Source organism: Cetorhinus maximus, chromosome 20 (genome assembly GCF_964194155.1).
Source record: "Cetorhinus maximus chromosome 20, sCetMax3.hap1.1, whole genome shotgun sequence".
In the NCBI taxonomy this organism is placed as follows: Eukaryota; Metazoa; Chordata; class Chondrichthyes; order Lamniformes; family Cetorhinidae; genus Cetorhinus; species Cetorhinus maximus.
Window position 1 is genome coordinate 88973226 of NC_135898.1, and position 23032 is coordinate 88996257.

The window sequence follows — 23032 nt, forward strand, 5'->3', positions numbered from 1 at the left end:
CCTACTCCACAGGTGCCCTGCAGAGGGCGCCGAGCTGACTCAGACACCTGGGCCCGAGTCTTTCCCTCGCCGGGCGCACCCGATTGGTGGGCCCGGGATCGGCTGGGGAACGGGTCCCCAACCGCGATCGGCCCCCGAAGCTGAGGAGCTCAGCGCTGCCAGGGTGGGGGCAGAAAGAGGGCGGGGGGGGGTTGGGGGAGGTGAGCACTGCAAGAGAGCCCCCTGAAGGCAGACAGCCGCTTCAGGGAGAGCTGCCAACCTGCAAATAATAAAACAAAACGTAAAAGAAGATGGAGAAAATGTCCATGCAGCACAATCGAGCACTTGAAAGCACACCTCATAAAAAATACTCATTCCCCCAACGGAGGTTCCATCCTGATAAAAGCAAAATACTGCGGATGTTGGAAATCTGAAACAAAGACAAAAAAAATACTGGAAAAACTCAGCAGGTCTGGCAGCATCAGTGGAGAGAAAGACAGAGGCCAGAATTTTGCCCTCAGTTGGCGGGCGGGCCCCACCGGCTCGGCGGAGGGCGGGCAGCCGAACTCCGCCGCCGAAACGGGGCCCTGCCACCATTTTGAGTGGGCGGGCCAATTAAGGCCCACCCAGCGGCCTGCCCGACGGGTAGCGCTGTGCGCTCCCTGTGCCGGGGCGGGGAAGACTAAGTGCTGTCTCAGGGAGAGCGCTGAATGTTTAAAAAAAACTTTAAAAATAGGGAAAGAAAAACATTATTCACACGTCCCCCTCAGGTGACACTGTCACGCGAGATTGGACATGTTAATAAATATGAGTAAAAACTTTAATAAACTTTTTAAAAACTGAGCTGAAACTTTATTTTTTTTTATTTTTATTTATTTTATTTTATTTTATTTTATTTTTTTTTTAATTTTATTTTATTTATCTTTTCTCAGAAGCCCGCCGGGGCTCCTGGCCTGCCCGCCTGCCTTAAGGTTGGACGGGCCACGAGAAATCGCTGACGTTTGTGTCGTCAACGGGCTTAACTGCCCTCTTAATTGTCGGCGGGCACGCGCAGCAGCCGAAAGCGCGCCCCCAGAGCAAAGTATCGCCCAATGACGACGGGTTCTCGCGTGATTTTACGCCCGATTGGGGTCAGGCACCACGGGACATAAAATCCTGTCCCTGGAGGCAGCAAGTTGCCAGGCAACAGCCCACCGACAACCCGGGACCAGGTGTAGAGCGCGGTGAATGGTTAAGTCCCCGCTCTCTCGCCGCTGACTGGAAAAATCCGGCCGTATCGATTGCGCACGGGTTTCACCATCTGCAAGTTAATTACCATGTACAGGGTTAACTGCAGTTCATCGCTTTGAAATGTTTGGCTGTGACCGTATTAGAGTCAGAGTGCTCTCTGCAGGGCCTGCGTAGAATTTCACGGGATTGGGATTGGCTGGGGAACAAAAATGCTGAGTTTGAAATTATTTTGCAAGTCAGAAACCTTGATCCTATGTCAAGGCACTGATTTCTCCAACTTATAAAAGGGTTAGAATCTCCCTTTGTCCCACTGTAGGATCCAAGCAACTGGCTTCAGAACACAGGGAAGATGATTCTCTTGCTGTCTGCTCTGTTCCTTACTGCGGCCTTTATGATCTTCTCTTTGACTGGTCTTATTCAGAGCAAGCTGAATGGAAGCAGACTCCCGAGAAGCTTGCCATCGTTCCCGTTGATCGGAAGCCTGTTGAGCCTACGGAGTAATCTCCCTCCTCACCTACTCTTCCTGAAACTCAAAAAAACTTACGGGAATATCTTTTCCCTGATGATGGGTTCACACTATGTGGTGGTGATCAACAACTATCAACATGCCAAGGAAGTCCTGTTAAAAAAGGGAAAAATCTTTGCCGGCAGACCCAGTATGGTAAGATTTCGTTGAATAATGGATAGATTATTTTGGCAATCGCACTGTTCAGCTAAACAGATAATCAGAACTTTTTGAAGTTTACAGTATCACAAATTATATATGCTCATAGAAATCAAGATTCTTTTTTAAAATTAAATTGTAGGCATGCAACGTTTTTCTTGCACTTTATTTCAAGAGCTTAGATATTTTGCTTAAAACGGGAGCTGTATCCTGTTTCTCAGCAATCTAACTGATTGGCTCTCGCTGAGTTTCTGAAATTTTGAGGGGAAAAAAAGAAGAAACAAAGGAGAAGCAATGAGCATTATTATTTGTGTCCCTTGTTTATTCTCTTGGATTGACTGTAAGGGATTTTGTGGTTTTATTACTGCCTCATTTCGATTCACCAGCTTCAACTCAACCCTACAATCTGCTCAAGTTCTGCTCTCCCTGAGCCTTCTCCTAGTCCTATCTTGGTATCAACCAATCATGAGTCCATGATTTGCTGTGGCTTTGCACTTAAACTGCATAATCCTGACGAACAGGTCATTCAGCTCAACTGGCCCATTCACATGTAACATGGGCCTCCTCCTGACCCTCCATCATTGCCTCATATCCTTCCAATCCTTTCACTGTCCTGTGTTTATCCAGCTTCCCCTAAGATGCATCCTCGAGTATTGACCCTTCACTTTGGCTTTTATGTATAGAAACGTGCTTGTGGGAAACTGCTATCATCACACCGCCTTTGCATGTATTTCAGTGATGCCGGTGCTCGCTGGGGCACAGTGTGCCAGTGACATCACATAGAAGCTTCAGTACAGAAGCAGATCATTCAGCTTGGCTGACCTGCTGCTACTCTTTATGCTGTTTACAAGCATCCTCGCACCTTGTTTCTTGGTGTATAATTCACTGACACATTGTTGGGTTTTTCATATATTCTATGGTTGAGTTTTTCATTTACACGTTCCTGATAGCTTCTCACGTTGGTCTTATCTGGGTTAATGGGAAGACGAAGCATGTACAATGCAGACTGAATGTTCCTGTGCTGCTGTTAACACGCCTGCCCATTAATGATTAGAAATGAAACATGGAACAAGTCTGTACGATCCCTTGTCCAATCTGGATGGAGCATTAACTGTGAGAAATGCACAAAGCCAGGCACAATCTGGAACAAACCATCCAGGGGTAGTTTGAGAATTCCTGCCCTGCTGTAAATGTCAGACAATCCATCATCTGCGTTTTGCCTCCTCACTGGTACTGGAATCCAGGTTCATCTCTTTCACTAACTCGGCCTCTCCCAGCATTTTGAAAGTCACTTTAGATGCAATTACAACCCATGTACAGCCCAGAAACAAACCATTTGGCCCAACAGAATCACACAGGGGTTGAGGGGTGGTGGGTGAGGGGGGAGTTGGGCTGACAGACTCAGACAACAGATTTGCCATAAGCTTTGCAATTCAGTGAAGGACCCAGACAGTATCCATAGTTACCCACTTTAGGTGCCTGTCTACAGGCCTTCCCATCCTTGACTTAATTGGGTCAGTGATGGGAAGGCATTGGAGCACGTAACCACCACCCTCCCGCCTGATTAAATGCCTCCACCATCAAACTTTCCATGGGGGTGGGGTGGCGGGGGCATTAAGTTCTGCCCGAGGATTGCGGCTGGTGACAAATATTAATCTGCTCACAGTGTCAAAGGACACAAACCCAAATTAACCAATCCAATCGACTCAAGTAACTCAGCCCAATACAATCCGACCCAAACAACTCAAACCAAAGTTCACAGAACAGGCTTTATATACCCACAAAAACCTGTTGTCCTATCCTGTCGCCTCTGTGCCTTTCGGTTAATACTCCCACTGTCAGTATTATAAATGTACAGAGCCAGTCCTGCCCCCTTGCAATCAGATCTCTGTGTTCGCAACATTACAGGGGCCAGCAGTACCTGCAACAATCAATTCCTTAGAGCAAGTATAAAAATGGATGGGAGAGGATAGGATGTTGAAATACTATCCTACAACATGGGATAGAGGGGCTTCCAAACACAGGAGCAAACTGCACATAAACAGGAACAGGGACAACTCATCGTCTTTCATCTCTTTATCTCTCTTATGCAACATTCCCCTTTCTCCTCCTTATGGATAACAAACTATATTTTTTACTTTCAACAGCCCACCACCAGGGTCATTGTAACCCAATATTTAAATGTTAAAGCAAGGCACCTATAATGTCTTCTCTCTGTTCAGGTGACTACAGACTTGCTGTCCAGAAATGGGAAGGATATTGCATTCGGAAGCTACTGCCCGGGCTGGAAGTCTCACAGGAAGCTTATTCATTCATCTATCTCTCTGATTGGTGATAGATCATCAGCTATCGAGAAAATAAGTGAGTACACTTAACAGTCCTGCACCAACAATTCTTTATGACCCCTCTGATGGTGCAATGTATTTAACAATGAGTGGCTAAGTCATGCCCATAAGTAAGGACCCAGGCTCAATCCTTGCTTAGTGCTGACTAGCTGATCTAAGTGGAGGTGGTTTGAGGGATTTGACATTTGCCTGAATTAGAGAGAAGATTAGGCAGGGTTTCTGCTCCTGTGTGTTATCCACAGCTGGAAGTGAATGCCAATGTAACATATTCTGCTTCTATCTTACTGCAGATGTTCATGCATAAATAATGGCCATTGATCTGAATTACCAGAGAATAAGCAATAGCAGCACAATATGCACTATGAACAGCCAATGTCATCAGGAGTTTGGAAGGAAAAAGTGATTATTTAGAACAGTTCAATATATCAGTCCCAGGTAGTGTGAAATTAGTTCTGCAGTAAGCTATGAAAACTTGTATTTATGGCGAGCCTTTAGTGTAGAGGAGAGCTTGACTCAGTGGTTAGCTCTCCTACTTCTGAGCTGAAAGGCTTTGGGTTCAAGTCCCACTCCAGGGAAAGTGTGTTTACATTACTCAGAACAGGTTGTTAATCGGCCTTTGAATCCTCCATACCATTCTAATCTCTCCAAAAGGGGAGAAAAAAGTATGAAGATATCCAAAACAGACAAGTGTAGATGAAAGGGCTGCATGAAGGTGTAACCAGAAATGAAGGAATTTTGAAATGTAGTAGATTTTAAGGCAATGAAGGTGAATGAAGTAGAAGAGATGAACAGAAATCCTGAGGAATGCCTATCTTGAAGAATCCTCCAACAGGATTTTCATTTGTCTGTTCTATCTTGTTCACCATCATTGCTTTCAAACTAACTATATTTTTACCTTTCTTCAGTTCTGATGACCTGAAACATTAATTTAAAGTTCTGATAGTCCTATCTCTAATAATTTTCTTCTCTTTGTTATGGACTGGTGATGAACAGTTTGCCAAGGACTTGATTCAGCATGCTGCATGTTTGAAGACTTTCTTGACTCACCGCTGGACATCATGCCTGAAGTGAAGCGGGCAGTCACCAATGTAACCTGTTGGCTCTGTTTCAACTCAAAATATGAGAAAGATGACCCAGAGCTTCAGGAAATGCTGGTTTACACCCAAGGCATTGTGGACACCGTGGGAAAGGATAGCTTAATAGACATCTTCCCCTGGTTCCAGGTACTTCATTCTGAATCTATTTGATTCTATTTGTAACTTGAGATTCTTAGACTCTGGCTGAGGTAATCTCAGATTGTGGACAATGTTTGGCAATTCTGATCATGGATGGCTCTGAATGCAAATACTGTGCACATTAACCTCCGATTGCTGACCCCGCAATAACCTTTATTACATACTGTCTCTCTGTTACTTTCTTATAGATATTTCCCAATAAAGAACTCCATACTCTGAAGCAATACATTACAAGACGAGACAATATTCTTCAGAAGAAATTTGAAGAGCACAAGGTACTTTGGTATGAAATGTACAACACCTCAATTTCATTGGTGTTATGGAAGAAATTGAATGGATACGTGCTATTGCATATAGTGTGTGTTATCAGATCAGTCAACAATTGAACAAATAGGAGCATAGGAACAGGGTAGAAGTTCTACCCTTCTCTCTGATGGGATTTCCGTTTGTCTGTTCTATCTTGTTCACCATCATTGCTTTAAAACCAACTGCATTTTTATCTTTCTTTAGTGCTGATGACCTGAAACATTAACTTATCTTCTGGCAAATCACATAGTGGGAAACACTTAAGCTGGTTCCACCATTCAATGAGATCATAGCTGATCAGTGAACTAACTTTGTATACCCACGTTTCCCCCCCCATTTCCCTTAATACCCTTGGTTAACAAAACTCTATCGATCTCAAATTTATAGTTAACAGTTGATCTAGTGTCAATATGTGGAAGAGAGCTCCAAACTTCTACCACCCTTTGTGTAGAAATCTTTCTAAATTTCACTCATGAAAGGTCTCTAATTTGTAGACTATGCCCCCTAGTCCTACACTCCCCAACCAGCAGAAATAGTTTCTCTCTATCGACCCTATCAGTTCCCCTTAATATCTTCAAAACTTCAATCAAATCATCCTTTATGCATTAAGTGTAAAACACATTCAGCTATCCAATTTAGAAAAGCTTAACACAATCAAACAGAGTCAACATGGTTTTGTGAAATCAACTTCTTTGAAGATTATACAAGCAGAGTTGAGGACAGGCAGAGTGTAATGTATCCAAATTTGCTGATGATATAAAAATAGGTGGGAGGACATGTTGTGATGAGGACATAAGGAATCTGCAAGGGGATATAGACAGGTTGAGTGAGTGGGCAAAAACTTGGCAGATGGAGTTTAAGGTGTGAGGTCACATGCACTTTGGTAGGAAAAATCAAAAAGCAGACTATTATTTAAATGGAGAGAGACTCCAATAAAGCGCAGCACAGAGGGATCTGGGTGTTCTTGTGCACTAAACACAAAAGGTTAGCATGCAGGTGCAGCAAGTAGTTAAAAAGACAAATGAAATTTTGGCCTGTATTGCTAGAGGGTTGGAGTTTAAAAATAGGGAAGTCTTGTTACAACTGCACAGGGTATTGGTGAGGCCGCACCTGGAGTACTGTGTACAGTTTTGGTCCCAATATTTAGAAAGGATATACTGGCATTGGAGGCTGTTCAAAAGAGATTCACTAGGCTGATTCCTGGGATGAAGGGGTTGACTTATCAAGAACGGCTAAACAGGTTAGGGCTTCATTCATTAGAGTTTAAAAGAATGAGAGGTGATCTTATTGTAACATAAAAGATTCTGAGGGGGCTTGGCAGGGTAGATATTGAGAAGATGTTTCCACCAGTGGGGGAATCTTGAACTAGGGGACATAGTTACAGAATAAGGGTAAAAGGGTCAGAATAAAACTGAGATGTGAAGGAATTTCTTCTCTTAGAGGGTAGTGAATGTCTGGAATTTCTTATCCCTAGAGAGTTATGGAGGCGAAAGTATTTAAAGAGGAGGTAGATAGATTTTTGAAATATCAAGGAGTTGAGGGCTATGAGGAGCTGGCACGAAAGAGTTGAGGCCTGGGGCAGATCAGCCATGGTCTTATTGGATAGCAGGGCAGGCTTGAGGGGCCGAATGGTCTACTCCTGCTCCTATTTCTTATGTTCTTAATCTTATATTTGTAAATTCCCATACGTAAGTGTTTTTCCAGTCTCTGGTTCTTTTCCAATAGTGTGTAATCATTCCCTATGGCATCCAAGAGGACCTCAGGATATTTGAATCCAAATCTTTAGCTTCACTGGAGGACAGGAAGTGTTAGTTTATAGTTGTCGCAATGCTTTCCAATAACACACTGAACATTCCCCACTGACTGAACTACTCTTGCCAATCAAGGAATCTTAATGGGGACAATTAATTCAGGGGGAGAACATTTTGTTAACTAATGTAACTTGGGAATTCACTTTACATTTACTTTAATTTTCTTACTAATACTAATTTGCACCCCTCGCTTGTTGTCATTACATGATGTGCAAATCACATAGTGAGAAACACCTCCCCAGGGTAGGGATTGAACATGGTAATTCCCAAATCTTTGCATCACACTGTGCAGCACATTTACCCAATGGCTATATCCCATTCTCCAGTCTGTATGACTGGATTTAAGATTCTCAGAGCTCACGGACCCTTTGGCTTCCTCCATTAAATTCCAGCACAAGGTACAACCGAGGCCATTTGGCACATCTAGTATGTCCCAGCAATAGAAAGCTAAGATCCCTCCCCCGGAACAGAATTGACCCACCTCCTGAATGATTGCCGAATGTTTTCCTCCACTCCCCTACCTGGGAGACCATTCCAGGTATTAATCCACATTTGCAAAAGTTCTCCCTGATATCAGTTCTAACGTTTCCTTTGACCAGGTTGGACCTATATCTTCTTGTCCTGGAGTCTTGGTTTAGCTTGAAACTGTTCTCGGGACTGAACTTTTCTATTCTACTCACTGTACCTATAAAGCTCTCCTCACTCAATCAGCTTCATTCCCTTTTAGGCTAAAGAGTCCAACTTTTTCCTCATTACTCAATCTTTTGACACTAGGGATCCACCTTGAGGCTTTTCTGTGTATAGCTCTTCTCGATATTTCTCTGGGAACTGAATGCTGAGTGTAATAATTAAGGTAAGGCCCAACTACAATTAGTACAGATTGACCAGCTTGCCGAGGCTTTTGTGAACAGCCTGATTTATCATTAGTAGTTGCTGATTATTTATTTGATCTCTTGTTCTATTCCCTCCCACTTTCCAGGCAAATTACAGCAGTGACTCTATACATGATTTGGTTGACGTTTTGCTAAAAGCCAAGATGAATGCAGAGAATAACAACCATTCAGCGTATGAGGAGAGACTGACGGATGACCACTTGCTTATGTCAGTGGCAGACATATTTGGGGCCGGGACAGAGACCACCAGCAATACGATTGCTTGGATGATTGTTTACCTGCTCCACCATCCTGAGGTAGAAGAAACATTGAAAGAAAAATATACAACATGGATTACAGAGTGTTGCACAGTATTTATTGCATAGAAACATTGAGCCTGACAAGTTCATGCTGGGGGCTTTAATGCTTCGCACGAGTTTTGGGCAGCTTGCTTCATCTCGCTTGATCAACGTATCCTTCCATTCCTTTCTCCCTCAGATGGTGGTAGAGGCGGAAACTCTAAACTCTTTTAAAAAGTACCTGGATCTGCAGGGGTATGGGCCGGGTGCAGGAAGGTCAGATTAGACAGGGCACCTGGGTGTCCTCGGGCTGGCATGGACAAGATGGGCCGAATGGCCTCCTCCTGTGCTGTAACTTTTCTATGGTTCTATGGTTCTCTGTTTACCTAGCTTCCCCTTAAATGCATCAATGTTACTCGTCTCGACTACTCCTTGAGGCAGCGAGTTCCACATTCTAACCATTCCCTGCGTGAAGGAGTTTCTCCTGAATTCCACGTTGGATTTGTGAGTGGGAAAGTTTGGATGCTTTTAACATTAAAGTAAATGACAGAAAATTCTGGAAACACTCAGCAAGTTAGGCAGCATCTGCGCAGAGAGAAGCAAAGTTAACATTTCGGATCAATGGCTTTTCATCAGGTGGTGAATCTTTGCTGTTTCCTTTCTGTGGCACTAGTATTCTTGTTGTATTAGTAGGTCTAAAGCTCCATTTTAAAAAATTAATTCAAGGGATGTGAGCTTCGCTGGCTGGGCCATCATTTATTGCCCCACCCCCCCCTGTTTGCCCTTGAGAAGGTGGTGGTGAGCTGCCTTCTTGAACCACTGCGTTCCATGTGGTGTAGGTACACCCACAGTGCTATTAGGGAGAGAGTTCCAGGATTTTGACCCAGTGACAATGAAGGAATGACGATATATTTCCAAGTCAGAATGGTGAGTGACCTGGAGGGGAACTTGCAGGTGGTGTTGTTCCCATTTATCTGCTGCCCTTGTCCTTCTAGGTGGTAGCGGTCATGGGTTTGGAAGGTGCTGTCCAAGGAGCCTTGGTGAGTTTCTGCAGTGCATCTTGTAGATGGTACACACTGCTGCTACTGTGCATCAGTGGCGGAGGGAGTGAATGTTTGTGGATGGGGTGCCAATCAAGCAGGCTGCTTTGTCCTGGATGGTGCCAAGCTTCTTGAATGTTATTGGAGCTGCGCCTTGTAGATTGTGGACAGGCTTTGGGGATTCAGGAGGTGAGTTACTCGCAGCAGGATATTTGAATCCAAATCTTGTAGCCACAGTATTTATATGGCTAGTGCAGTTCACTTTCTGGTCAATGGTAACCCTCAGGATGTTGATACTGGGAGATTCAGCGATGGTAATGCTATTGAATGTCAAGGGGCGAAGGTTGAATTCTCTCTTGTTGGATATTGCCTGGCACTTGTGTAGCGCAAATGTTATTTGCCACTTGTCAGCCCAAGCCTGGATATTGTCCAGGGCTTACAGCATTTGGACATCTTGTACAAATTCAACATATTGTACAACTTCAATAGCGGTTTTCTGCTTTATATCTAGCGCACCTATATCTATGGGGCGGGCTTGTGGCGCAGTGGGTACTTTGTTAGTTCAAATTTTCTTCAGTGCAAAACCATGACTCTCAAGTATAGCCTGATACCATTTATAGGTATACACCCCCCCATATCCTTTTACTCCCTTGTTAATCAAGAATCTAGCTAACTCAGCCTTAAAAATATTCAAGACCTTGCCTCCACCTTGCTTTCTGGAGAGAGAGAGAGTTCCATAGACCCACAACCCTCAGAGAAAAAATTTCACCTCCTCTCCGTCTTAAATGGGCGACCCTTATTTTTAAACTGTGTCCCCTAATATTCTCTCCTACAAGGAGAAACATCCTCTCAGCATCCACCCTGTCAAGTCCCCTCAGGATCTTATATGTTTCAATAAGGTCACCTCTCATTCTTCTAAACTCCAATGGATACAGGCCCAACCTGTCCAATCTTTCCTCATTGGATAACCCCCCTCATCCCAGGAATCAGTCGTGTAAATTAAAACTTTTTTAACGGGGGTTTCTTTTCTATACATTCACTGTAATAAGCTCTTTTTAGGTTTGTCCCAGGAATGTTTACATTGACACACACACACAAACACACACACAGACAAAAAAACACACACAACCATCCACACATGCACATATTCACAAACACCCTCGCGTTCACACAGAAGTACATATATGTACACAAAGACACAGGCACACACGCATGAACACTTGTATACAGAGATACACTCACATTCACAGACACACAAACTCTCACACACTCATCCGCATACACGTACTCACACACGCAAACACTCACATACAGACATACTCACAATCACATACAAACTCGCACACTCATCCACGCACACATACTCATATACAGACATACTCATCCACATACACACAAACTTACACACTCTTCTACACACGCATACTCACACACTCACAGACACACACACTCTCACACACAAGTTTCCCATGGCAGTGAGTTGGAGAATATGTTGTTTCATAGCAATAAGAGGTTTTTTAACAAAAATGTGAGATATAGAACTAAACACCAAACAAAAAACTTTGAATATATTGTAGGTAGATTATCCTGCACTACAACATTGCCTACACTTCAGAAGTGTTTCATTGGCTGTAAAGCACTTTGGGACATCCTGTGATAGATCTGTCTTTCTTTTCGATAGATAATTGATTAGTAAGACAGCTGAATAGTTTGACCCTTTGTTTTCACTACAGATTCAAAAGAAAATACAAGACGAGATTGATAGCAACGTTGGATTTGAAAGGACTCCTCAAATGAGTGATAAAGGCGACTTACATTTTCTCAGTGCAACCATCAGTGAACTCCTACGGATTCAACCAGTATCACCTCTCCTAATTCCACACGTGGCTTTGGAAGACTCCAGGTAAATATATCCACATGTTTTGAATTCTTCACTGGGAACACAGGAACAGGAGACCATTCAGCCCCTTGAGCCTCTTCCATCATTCAGTTAGATCACGCCTGATCTGTAGCTTAAATTCATTTATCTTCCTTGGCTTCGTATCCCTTCGTGCCCTGACCTCAGAAAAATCTGTCAAACTCAGTTTTAAATTTTTCAATTGACCCACGGCCTCTACAGCCTCTGAGGGAAAGAGTTTCAGATTTTGGCTACCTTTTGAGAGGTGCTTCCTGATATCCCCACTGAGCGGCCTTAGCTTTAACATTCAGGCTATGCCTGCTTTTTCTGGACTCCTGATCAGCAACGTTCCCTCCAATGTTCTTTTGTTGTGCGTGACCTAGACATTTAAGTGCATGGGCCCTTTAATTTATTTTGTGTGCAGCCATGCACAGGTGGTAACTTAAATGGGGCTGACTTGCACTTGGCCTGTGTAGGTAGCTGTTTGGTTGCAGCCTAGAATGAACAGTGGTCAGAAAGAGAAGTAATTGCTCACCAACTACTTGCACAAATCATTAAATCATTTTAAAGACCCCAACTAGATCACCCCTTAATCTTCTCTACTCGAAATAATACAAGCCTAGTCTATGCAACCCATCCACATAATTTAATCCTTTATCCCTGATATTACTTTGATGAATCTGTGCTGTACCATTTCCAGGGCCAATATATCCTTCCTGTGGTGCGGTACCCAGAATTGAACACAATATTTCCCATGTGGTCTTTTATGTCTTGGGTAAACGAGTTCATTGGCCAACTGAACTCTAACTGCACGCCTTCATATGGCTCAGTTCATAGCACCCTCGCCTTTGAATCAGAGGGTTGTGGGTTCATGTCCCACTCCCGGAAACCAAGAACTGTGATTGTACTCGAAAGAGTTGCAATCTGTGACTGTTGATAACTCGAAAGAGTTTCATATGTTCTCATCAATTGCTGTTTGCAATCAATAACAGGGAGAGACTAATGTAAGAATAAACAGTGATGGTTTATTGAGACATAGGGCAGAGCACCAGATCATATGTGTTCACTCAGAAACCTCCAGAATTAGACGTAAAGTTCCCAGTTGGCCGCGCTGTACAGTATTCGTCAGTGCTGACACATGATCAGTACACTTGCATTCTCTTAAAGGGACAGGGTACCTCACTTTACCACATACCTCCTCCTTTACTTAAAAGTACAGCTAACAAGCTTAAAACACATCAACTATTTACACAATAACTGTTTACAGGTCAAGTCTCTCAGGAGGCCCTTCTTTGATGGGTTGTGCGTCGTAGCCCAACGACCTCGGCTGGTGTTTCCAAGGCCTCCTTTTCAGGGGCAGTTGCCCACTGTGCCCCTCAGTGGATGATTTCATCATGTTCTGGGTGCAGTCATGTTCACTCTTGCTGCACCTCCCCTCCGAGCTGAAATGTATTGACACTTTAAAGGCAGTCACCTTTTTTTAAAACTCTGTCTCTGTGGTGGTCAGCTTTTCTGTGCTGGGTTTCGTGCTCTTTTTGAGTTTTGGTAGTAACCCACGATCGCGATTCAGCAGCGTGTTTATTTTAAATTTTAAACTGCAGCACTGCTTTCTGCTCCGATTGCCGGCTGTTGCCTATTTCACAAGGTAAGTACAGATAATCTCTCTAATGCCTTGCTCACCTGTCTTGTGGACCCTCACTCGGGGGTCTTGCAATGTTTTTATCCTCGTCACCACTTTTATGTCTTGGGTAAATGAGTTCGTTAGCCAACCGAACTCTAACTGCACGCCTTCCTATGTTCTCATCAATTGTTGCTTGCAGTCAATAATGGGGAGAGACTGATATAAGAATAAACAGTGATGGTTTATTGAGACATAGGGTAGAGCACCAGATCATACGTGCTCACTCAGAAACCTCCAGAACTAGACTTACTGTTCCCAGTTGCCCGTGGTATACAGTGATTCGGCAGTGCTGACACATGATCAGTACACTTGCATTCTCTTAAAGGGACAGGTACCTCACTTTACCACATGGTCTAACCAGGGCTTTATTCAGCTGTAGAATAACATTGCATTCCAGCCCTCCTGAAATTAAGGCTATCATACCATTAGCCTTTTTTGAAATTATTGCTTGACCTGTCCACTACATTTTAGTGATTTCTGCACCTGGACCCCTAAGTTTCTAGTTCCTAGCTTCTCACCAGTTAGAAAATTCTCTGATTGTCGGTCCAAAGTGCATGACCTCACACTTCTCCAAGTTGTTAGTGTCGTACCCATTCAGCTAATCTATCAATGATCCTTTGCAACCCTTCTGCTCTCATCCACAATATTTACTGTGCTACATATCTTAGCTTCAACAAACTTGGCTATACACTCTCTATCCCTTTGTACGAGGGGTCATATTGCACAGTTGGCTAGCTGGCTAGAGTATCTTGCAGAATAATGCCTATGGCATGGGTTCAATCCCTGTATTTGCAGAGGTGGTTCTTGGGGTTTCCCTCCTTGCTTTGCCCCATAGTGCTATCATGGCATAAGCTATCCTGGGACAATGAGGATACTAGAGAGAGAGAGAGCGAGAGAGCGAGAGAGCGAGAGAGCGAGAGAGCGAGAGAGCGAGAGAGAGAGAGAGAGAGAGAGAGAGAGAGAGAGGTTCCTTCATGTAGGTCATTGAAAAATGTAGCAAAATGCTGAGACTCAGTACTGATCCCTGGGCTCACCACCAGTCATATCCTGCCAATTAGAATCATAGAATGGTTATGACGCAAAAGGAGGCCATTCAGCCTGTTGTGTCTGTGCTGGCTCTCTATAAGAGTAATTCAGCTAGTCCTAACCCCTCATCTTTTCCCCTGAACACTATCTCTTCAGATAGTCATCCAGTTCCCCTTTGAAAGCTGCTATTGAATCTGTATCAACCATACTGCTAGGCTGTGCATTCCAGATCGAAACCACTCACTATGTAAAAAAGCTTTTTTCCCATCTCGCCTCTGGTTCTTTTGCCAATCACCTGAAATTGATGTACCTTGATTCTTAACCCTTCCACCAATGGCAACAGTTTCTCTGTATCTGCTCTATCCAGATACTTCATGATTCTGAACATCTCTATCAAATCTCCTTTCAACTCTCTCTTCTCTAAGGAAAGCAGCTCCAGCTTCTCCAATTCATCCATGTAACCGATATTGGATTGGAGTGTATGTACTTTATCTCTACTTTCTGTCTGCTACCTCCTAATCAATTCCAACCATGCCGGCACATCTGAATCCTTCAGTAAATCTATAACTTCCAAAATTGGTTTTGTAAAGCCAAATACTTGGACAATCAGATATTTCCAAGCATTAATAGTTTTCAGGTCTAACATATTATTTGAAAGCCAAAATACGATGGGCGTGCACCACACAAGGATAGTAAAACGCGAGACCCAAATTAGGAGGAGAGAGGAACAGTGCATGTCATACACAAAGACATTTAATGCTCAAAGCTTCTGAGTTGCGGCAATAGTTAGTGTGGGCAGATGGATGATGTTTGCAACTCATACTTTAACAGCAGGGATTGGGCCAGCCACAATGTCATCATGGGGCTCTTGGGCTTTTCACCTGGGTTTTAAGAAAAAACAGCAAGCTGGGGTGCATTGGACGATACCATAAACCAATAGGGTCGATGAAAAACTTGTCATCTGTGATTCAGTTGGCATCACTAAGTAAGGGTTTAGGAAAATCCAGGGCAGGAAAAGTCCAGCTGCTCCAACAGTTCCAACACTCATGATGACTGAAATCATGTGACTGGACACTTCCTGCCCCCTTGCCCCCTAACCCAATCCCTGTAGCTTCTTGTGACGAGGTAAAATAACAGAGTTAAAAACAGGGGAAAAATGAATTCTGAAAAATTCCTCTCTGATGCCCCTCAAGTGATTGTAACCAGCCCTGAAGATGACATTGACCATGCATTATCTATACAGACACTTAAATATCCTCTACATATTGTAATCTCTGCTGCAGACAATAAGTGGTCTAGCCCATTTTGAAGACACAAAGGAAAAGGTGGAGGGGTGGCTCTGTTAATTAATGATGGTACGAGCACAATAGAGAGGGATGATCTAGGTTCAGGAAACCAGGATGTGGAAACGGTTTGGGTAGAGATGAGAAATGATAAAGGCAAGAAGTCACTTGCGGGAGTGGTGTACAGGCCCCTTAACAATAAACGCATGGTAGGAAGGGATATAAAGGATGTAATAATAGGAGCTTGTCTGAAAGGTACGGCGATAATCATGGGGAATCTTAATCTATTTATAGAGTGGAAAGATCAGATGGGCAAAGGTAGCCGAGATGGGGAATTCATAGGGTGTATTCGGGATAGTTTCTTAGAACAGCACGTTCTGGCACCAACCAGAGAAAGCAGGCTATACTAGACCTGGCAGCATTGGCAGAGAAGAAAAGAGTTGACGTTTCGAGTCCCCATGACCCTTCAACAGAACTGAGTTCTGTTGATGGGTCATGAGGACTCGAAACGTCAAGTCTTTTCTTCTCCGCCGATGCTGCCAGACCTGCTGAGTTTTTCCAGGTAATTCTGTTTTTGTTTTGGATTTCCAGCATCCGCAGTAGTTTTTTGATTTTATACTAGACCTGGTGTTGTACAACAAGATAGGATTAATTAATTACCTCATATAGTGATGGTGCCTCTAAGTGGCGGTGATCATAATATGATTGAATTTTACATTCAGTTTGAGGGAGAAAAGAGTGGATCTAAGACTAGTATTTTAAACATAAATAAGGGCAACTATGAGGGCATGAAAGCAGAGCTAGCTAAAGTGAACTGGCAAATCAGGTTAAGGGATAGGTCAATAGAGATGGAGTGGCAATCATTTAAGGGGATATTTCAGAATGCACAGAATAGATACATTCCAATGAGAAAGAAAAATTCCAAGGGGAGGACCCACCATCCGTGGTTATCTAAAAAAGTTAAAGATAGTATCAAACTTAAAGAAAAAGCATATAATTGCACAAATATGGTGGCAGGTCAGAAGATTGGACAGAAGGTTTAAAAACAGCAAACAATGACTAAAAGATTGATAAGAAAGGAAAAATTACAGCACAAGAGAAAGCTAGCTAGAAATATAAAGATAGATGGTAAGAGTTTCTATAGATATTTAAAAAAGAAAAGAGTTAACAAAGTGAGCATTGGTCCTATGGAAAGTGAATCGGGGAAGTTAATAATGGAAAATAAGGGAATGGCAGATGAATTGAACAGGTATTTTGCATTGGTCTTCACTATAGAGGATACATGTAACATACCAGAAATAGCTATAAATCAGGAAATGGGAAGGAGGAACTCAAGAAAATTGCAATCACCAGGGAAGTGGTACTGAGTAAATTGTTGGAGCTGCGGGTTGACAAGTCCCACGGTCTGATGGACTTCATCCTAGAGTCTTAAAAGAAGTGGCTAGGGAAAGGGTTGATGCGTTGGTTTTAATTTTCCAAAATTCCCTAGATTCAGGCAAAGGCTCCATTAGATTGGAAATAGCAAATGTAACTCCTTTATTCAAAAAGGGAGGGAGACAGAAACCAAGAAACCACAGGCCAGTTAGCTTAACATCTGTCATAGGGAAAATGTTAGAAGCTATTATTAAATACGTATAACAAGACAATTGGAAAAATTCAAGGCAACCAGGCAGAGTCAACATGGTTTTTTGAGAGGGAAATCATGTTTAACCAATTCATTGGAGTTCTTTGAAGAAGTAACATAAGCTGTGAATAAAGGGGAATCGATGGATTTACCATACTTAGATTTCCAGAAGGCATTTGATATGGTGTTACATCAAAGGTTATTGCAAAAAATAAAAGCTCATGGTGTAGGGGGTAACATATTGGCATGGAGAGAAGATTGGCTCACTAACAGGAAACATATGGTATGTATAAACTGATCTTTTTTTGGTTGGTAAAATGTAAAGAGTGGTGTGCCAAAGGGACCAGCATTGAGGCCTCAACTTTTTACAATTTATATAAATGACTTGGTTGAAGGGTCCGAAGGTACGATTGTTAAACTTGCTGATGACACAAAGATGGGTAGAGGACATAAAGGGGCAACAAAGGGATATAGATAGGTTAAGTGAGCGGGAAAAAACCTGGTAAGTGGGGTATAATGTGAGCAAATGTAAAATTGTCAGTTGTGACAGAAAAATAAAAACAATGCTTATTATCTAAATGGTGAGAGATTGCAGAGCTCTGAGGTGCAGAGGGATCTGGGTGTCCTAGTGCATGAATCGCAATGTTAGTATGCAGGTACAGTAAGTAATTAGGAAAACTAATAGAATGTTATTGTTTATTGGGAGGGGAATTGAATACAAAAGTAGGGAGGTTATGCTTCAGTTATAAGGTCATTGGTAAAGTCCATGGCCAGGATTTTACAGCCCCTCCTGCCTGGCCTGATGTTACGGTCCCACCGAACAAAATGGAAATTTAAATGGCTTACCGCATCCACTGTGGGGGGGGGAGGCGGGGGGTCAGTATACACACCACAGTGGGGCTGAAAAACCCTGGCCCACGTCAGGAGTACTGCGTACAGTATTGGTCTCCTTATTTAAAGAAGGATGTAAATTCATTGGAAGCAGTTCAGAGAAGGTTGACTAGGCTAAAACCTGGAATGGGCGGGTTGTCTTATGAGGAAAGGTTGAACAAGCTAGGCTTGTATCCACTCGAGTTTAGAAGAGTAAGAAGTGACTTGATTGAAATATATAAGATCCTGAGGGGTCTTGACAGGGTGGATGTGGAAAGGATGTTTCCTTTTGTGGGAGAATCGAGAACTAGGGGTCACTGTTTAAAAATAATGGATCACCCATTTAAGACAGAGATGAGGAGAGATTTTTTCACTCAGAGGGCAGTGAGACTTTGGAACTCTCTTCCTCAAAAGGCAGTAGAAGCAGAGTCTTTGAATATTTTTAAGGCAGAGTTAGGTAGATTCCTGATAAGCAAGGGGGTGAAGGTTATTGAGTGACTTACTCCTGCTCCTAATTCGTATGTTCACACGGAGTCACACCAGTTGGTAATGTATTCCAGAGGCTCACTACTTACTGAATAAAGAAGTTGCCTGACATCCAGTCTATTCCTAGGGATACATAGCTTAACTCATGTGCCCTTGGTCCTCCCTTATCTGTTAAACTGGAATAGTCTAGCAGTAGACATAATATCCAGTCCTTTCATTATTTTATAACCTTCTATCATGTCTTCCCTAAATCTTCTTGGAGTTAATAGATCCAGTTCTTATCTGAGTAAGTTCTGAGTCAGAAAATTACGAATTCAAACTCCACCCCAAAGACTTGAGCACATAATCCAGGCTGAAACTGCAGTGCAATACTGAGGGAGTGCTGCAACTCAGGACTGCCATCTGATGGATGAGATGCTAAACCGAGGCCTCATCTGCTCTCTCAGGTAGACATAAAAGATCCCATGGCATGATTTAAAGAAGAGCAGGCCTGACCAGTATTAATACGTCAACTGACATCAATAAAAATAGGATTATCTGATGATTATCTGAGTATTGTGTACAGTTCTGGGTGCCACGCTATAGGAAGGATGTGAACACATTGGAGAGGGTGCAGAAGAGGTTTACGAGAATGGATCCACGGATGAGACACTTCAGTTGTGAGGAAAGACTGGAGAAGTTGGGACTGTTTTCCTTGGAGAGGAGACTTGATAGAAGTTTTCAAAATCATGAGGGGTCTGGACAGAGCAGATAGGGAGAAACTGTTCCTGCTCGTAAATGGATCAAGAACCAGAGGGCACAGTTTCAAAGCGTTTTGCAAAAGATGCAAATGCGAGGTGAGAAAATTTTTTTTTCACACAGCGAGTAGCTAGGGTTTGCAATGCACTGTCCGGAAGTGTGGTGGAGCCGGGTTCGATTGAGGCATTCAAGAGGGCATTGGATGGTTAGTTAAATAGAAACAATGTTAGGGTTATGGGGAAAAGGCAGGAGATTGGCACCAAGTTAAAATGCTAAGAGAGCCGGTGCAGACAGGATGGGCCGAATGGCCTCCTTCTGCACGATAACGATTCTGTGATTTATCTCATTGCTGTTTGTGGGAGCTTGCTGTGTAAATTGGCTGCTGCGTTTCCTACACTACAACAGTGACCACGCTTCAAAGGTACCTCACTGGCTGCAAACATGTTGGGATGTCCCAAGGCTGTGAAAGGCGCTATGGAAATGTAAAATTTCCTGTCCTTTCTTTTCCAGGATTCCATCTCTTCCTAGCAAACAATAATTGACATTCTGAGAGATGCAGTTTTAACACCGATTCCAATTTATTGATTTATAGCATTGGTGAGTACACAGTCCCCAAAGAAACTCGTGTAATCATCAACCTCTGGGCAATTCATCATGACGAGAAGGAGTGGAAGAATCCCGATGCCTTTGATCCAGGTAAGAGCTTTGTAATTTTACAACCCTGTGGGCTCAACATCAAGTTCAACAACTTCAGATTGTAACCACTGCTCCCATTTCATTCAAATAGCAGGCTCTGGTAACGACCCTACCATCTTCATTGCCTCTAAACCATTTTCTTTCTTTCCTTATCCCATTGCCACCTCCTTTTTGCCTTGCACTATCACTCCTTTTCTTATTTAACCTGTCCTCTCTTCTGTCCTATCACACACCTTCCCCCTTTCCGTGTCTCTAAACCTGTGACGAAAGGTCATCGGCCTGAAACACCGGCGGGGGCGAGGAATTTTACACCCAACCCCCCATCAGCATATTTGTAGGCAGTGGGGGGGCCACGTAAAATAGAACAGGTGGCTAACCCAACATCTTCCCACCCACCTCATAACAGGGTGGGCAGGTAAGGCATTAGCCAACCTGCCTGCCCTTAAGCCTATTAAGGCCCTTAAGTTGCCAATTAATGGGCACAAGACCCTGTTTCCTCCTCTGCTACCATAATATGGTGGATGGGAGAAGGCAGAACAAAGGGGGCCAGCCCACTCTTTCCTGATCTCAGGCTAAAAGGTGGGAAGGAAGTAGGGGGTACTTCCTTTTGGGGGGTGCCCTGTGCCCTTTGGGGGCACCCCATCCAAAGATGGTAAGCCTGCTTTGTGCCTCCCCACTGGTTTACAAAACAATGACCCTCCCTCCCTCCCAGTCCTCTACCCACCCCTCCCTGGGGTCCTCGATCCCTCCCCGACCAAAAACCCTGTTTCCACCTTAGTTTGGTATCCATGTTGTCTTCCTGCTTGGGACTCCCTTGTAGTCCCGGCAGTGGCCACTACTTGCTGCTGGCGCTGCTGGGACTACTCAGCTACCAGCAAATCAGATTGGCCGGCAGCTCCCATGGGTGGGACCTGCTTTCCTCAAGGGGCTGAAGTCCCATCTTCCGTTCGTTAAGGCCGCCCCCAGTTTATTATTGCTGTGGGGGCAGCCTTTCCTGAAGTTGGTTGGCTGAAAATGGAATTTTCTACTGGATGACATGAGCAATATGCATCCCACCACATCCCATCCACGCTGTTTCTCTCTCTCTCTCTCTCTACAGATGCTGCCTGACCTGCTGAGTATTTCCAGCATTTTCTGTTTATATTTCAGATTTCCAGCATCCCCAGTATCTTCCCTTTTGGAGGAACCGCTCCAATAAGTCAATGAGGTGGAAAGTTCCCCAGATCTCAGCTCCAGATCAGAACTGCTGAGAGGAGCCTCTCAAACGTCTCACGTTAAATGGGTTGGCTGTATAATAATAATAATTAAAAAAAATTCCTTTCTTCTCTCTTCCAGGCCGGTTCTTGGACAAGGATGGCAAATACTCGCCTTCGGGTAGCTACATGCCTTTTGGGGCTGGTGTCAGGGCGTGTCTTGGAGAGATGCTGGCAAAGATGGAAATATTCCTCTTCTCGTCTTGGTTTTTTCAACGTTTCACTGCCCAAGTCCCCCCAGGTCACCCCCTGCCCAGCTTGGTAGGAAAGTTTGGGATCATTGTTCAGGCACCGAAGTTCCACGTGCAGCTCAGACTCAGGAAGGAGTGGAAAAATCGCGGGTAACGCAGCTGAATGCCAATGGCCGCTGAAGCATCAATCAGTCCTGGCAAAGCCACCCACTGCAATGGAACAATGGAAGCAATTGCAAGTCTACTGAGCAGGCCCAAGGGGCTGAATGGCCTACTTCTGCTCCTATTTCTTATGTTCTACTCGGCCCTATATCTACTCAGTGTATAATTTACACATTGCTTGGCCTTGTGTGTTTAAACTGTTTTCACTTACTGGTTTAATTTTTTATCACATCTAAAGCTGCTGAGGAATAGTACCATAAATTGCAAACACGTGGGCAAAGGGCGACGTGGAGTTTGCAAGGCTAAGGTAGGGTTTACAGAAAGTTCAATACCAGCTCCATGAAAATGGCCATTTTTGGGTCAAATGCAAACAGGTGTTTCAGGGATGATTTTAGGAATGCACCAATTTTCCCCCAAAAGACAAACCACAATTCTGGACCATATCCACTGCTGCACAATTGTGACTTTACTTTCCACTTCCCATCCCAGGTACGCAAAAGCCTCTCTGATCGAAATGGCTCCATTCATGTTAGTTTCACACGGTGGGTGCAAGTTGCTAGTCAAGATTCAAGCTGCTCGAACATATTTAATGCAGATCCACTCTTGGCTGACAGATACAGCAGACTTGTATTCCATCAGCCTGGGATGAACACACAGACCCAGAGCTCAGAGGTGAACGTTAGTTTGCTCAGGACAGCACCATCCGCTCCATACACGCCTTTGGCATGAACAGGAGCTGTCCTTGGTTTGGCAAAGAGAGAACTATCCTTTATCACTCAGACAGATGGAATGAGGGAGCTGAATTATTAGTTGCAGATACTGTTCTTCACGGAGGATGATTCTACGATTTATTCAGCTCTCTGATGGCGTCAGCAACCTCCGAGGCAAAATTCTGAACAAAACTCCCTTTAATGAAGGTCTAAATAGCGAAGCTTCCCCCTCTTTAAAAGAGGTTTGGGTAGAAGGGCGTTGGTTAGTGAGATTCTCCATTTCTTTTTTTAAAAAAAGTCCCCAGACTAGACTGCCTCTTCAAAACATGTAACAATTGTAGCTTCAATGGGCTGTTGTCCTGGGAAAATTACTAGCATGCATTCTATCAGTAGAATAGACTGACATTTATGGTGAGGCATTTATCGGCTCATTGATTATGTCAGATCAATGTTGATTTCTAAATGTTAAAGATTTTGTGTCAGATAGTGTTGCTGCAGTGGATATTGCATCCAAGGCCATGTGGCCATCCTTGTGCCTGATAGCACATCTCCGAAGCTCAGTGTTGAAAACAGTCTATCACTATTAACTTCTGCTTACAACTCAATAAACCTGCAGTGATTGTTGCTTTTTGGG

General features: G+C 43.6%; 1 protein-coding gene across 1 annotated transcript; it reads left to right on the top strand.

The window, feature by feature from the left end:
• Window positions 1-1136: 1136 nt before the first annotated feature.
• On the top strand, window positions 1137-23032 carry cyp17a1 (cytochrome P450, family 17, subfamily A, polypeptide 1). The gene is made up of 8 exons (XM_078565294.1): window positions 1137-1870; window positions 4096-4234; window positions 5212-5441; window positions 5642-5728; window positions 8550-8759; window positions 11515-11684; window positions 19979-20082; window positions 21418-23032. The coding sequence occupies exons 1-8, from the start codon at window positions 1559-1561 to the stop codon at window positions 21678-21680; spliced, it is 1515 nt and encodes a 504-aa protein (XP_078421420.1). The 5' UTR covers window positions 1137-1558; the 3' UTR covers window positions 21681-23032.

Bases quoted from the DNA above. Each gene is read 5' to 3' on its own strand.
- cyp17a1 (XM_078565294.1), top strand. From the start codon at position 1,559: ATGATTCTCTTGCTGTCTGCTCTGTTCCTTACTGCGGCCTTTATGATC. The intron at 5,442-5,641 runs GTACTTCATTCT...ACTTTCTTATAG, and splicing joins ACATCTTCCCCTGGTTCCAG to ATATTTCCCAATAAAGAACT. The intron at 8,760-11,514 runs GTAGAAGAAACA...TTTTCACTACAG, and splicing joins ACCTGCTCCACCATCCTGAG to ATTCAAAAGAAAATACAAGA.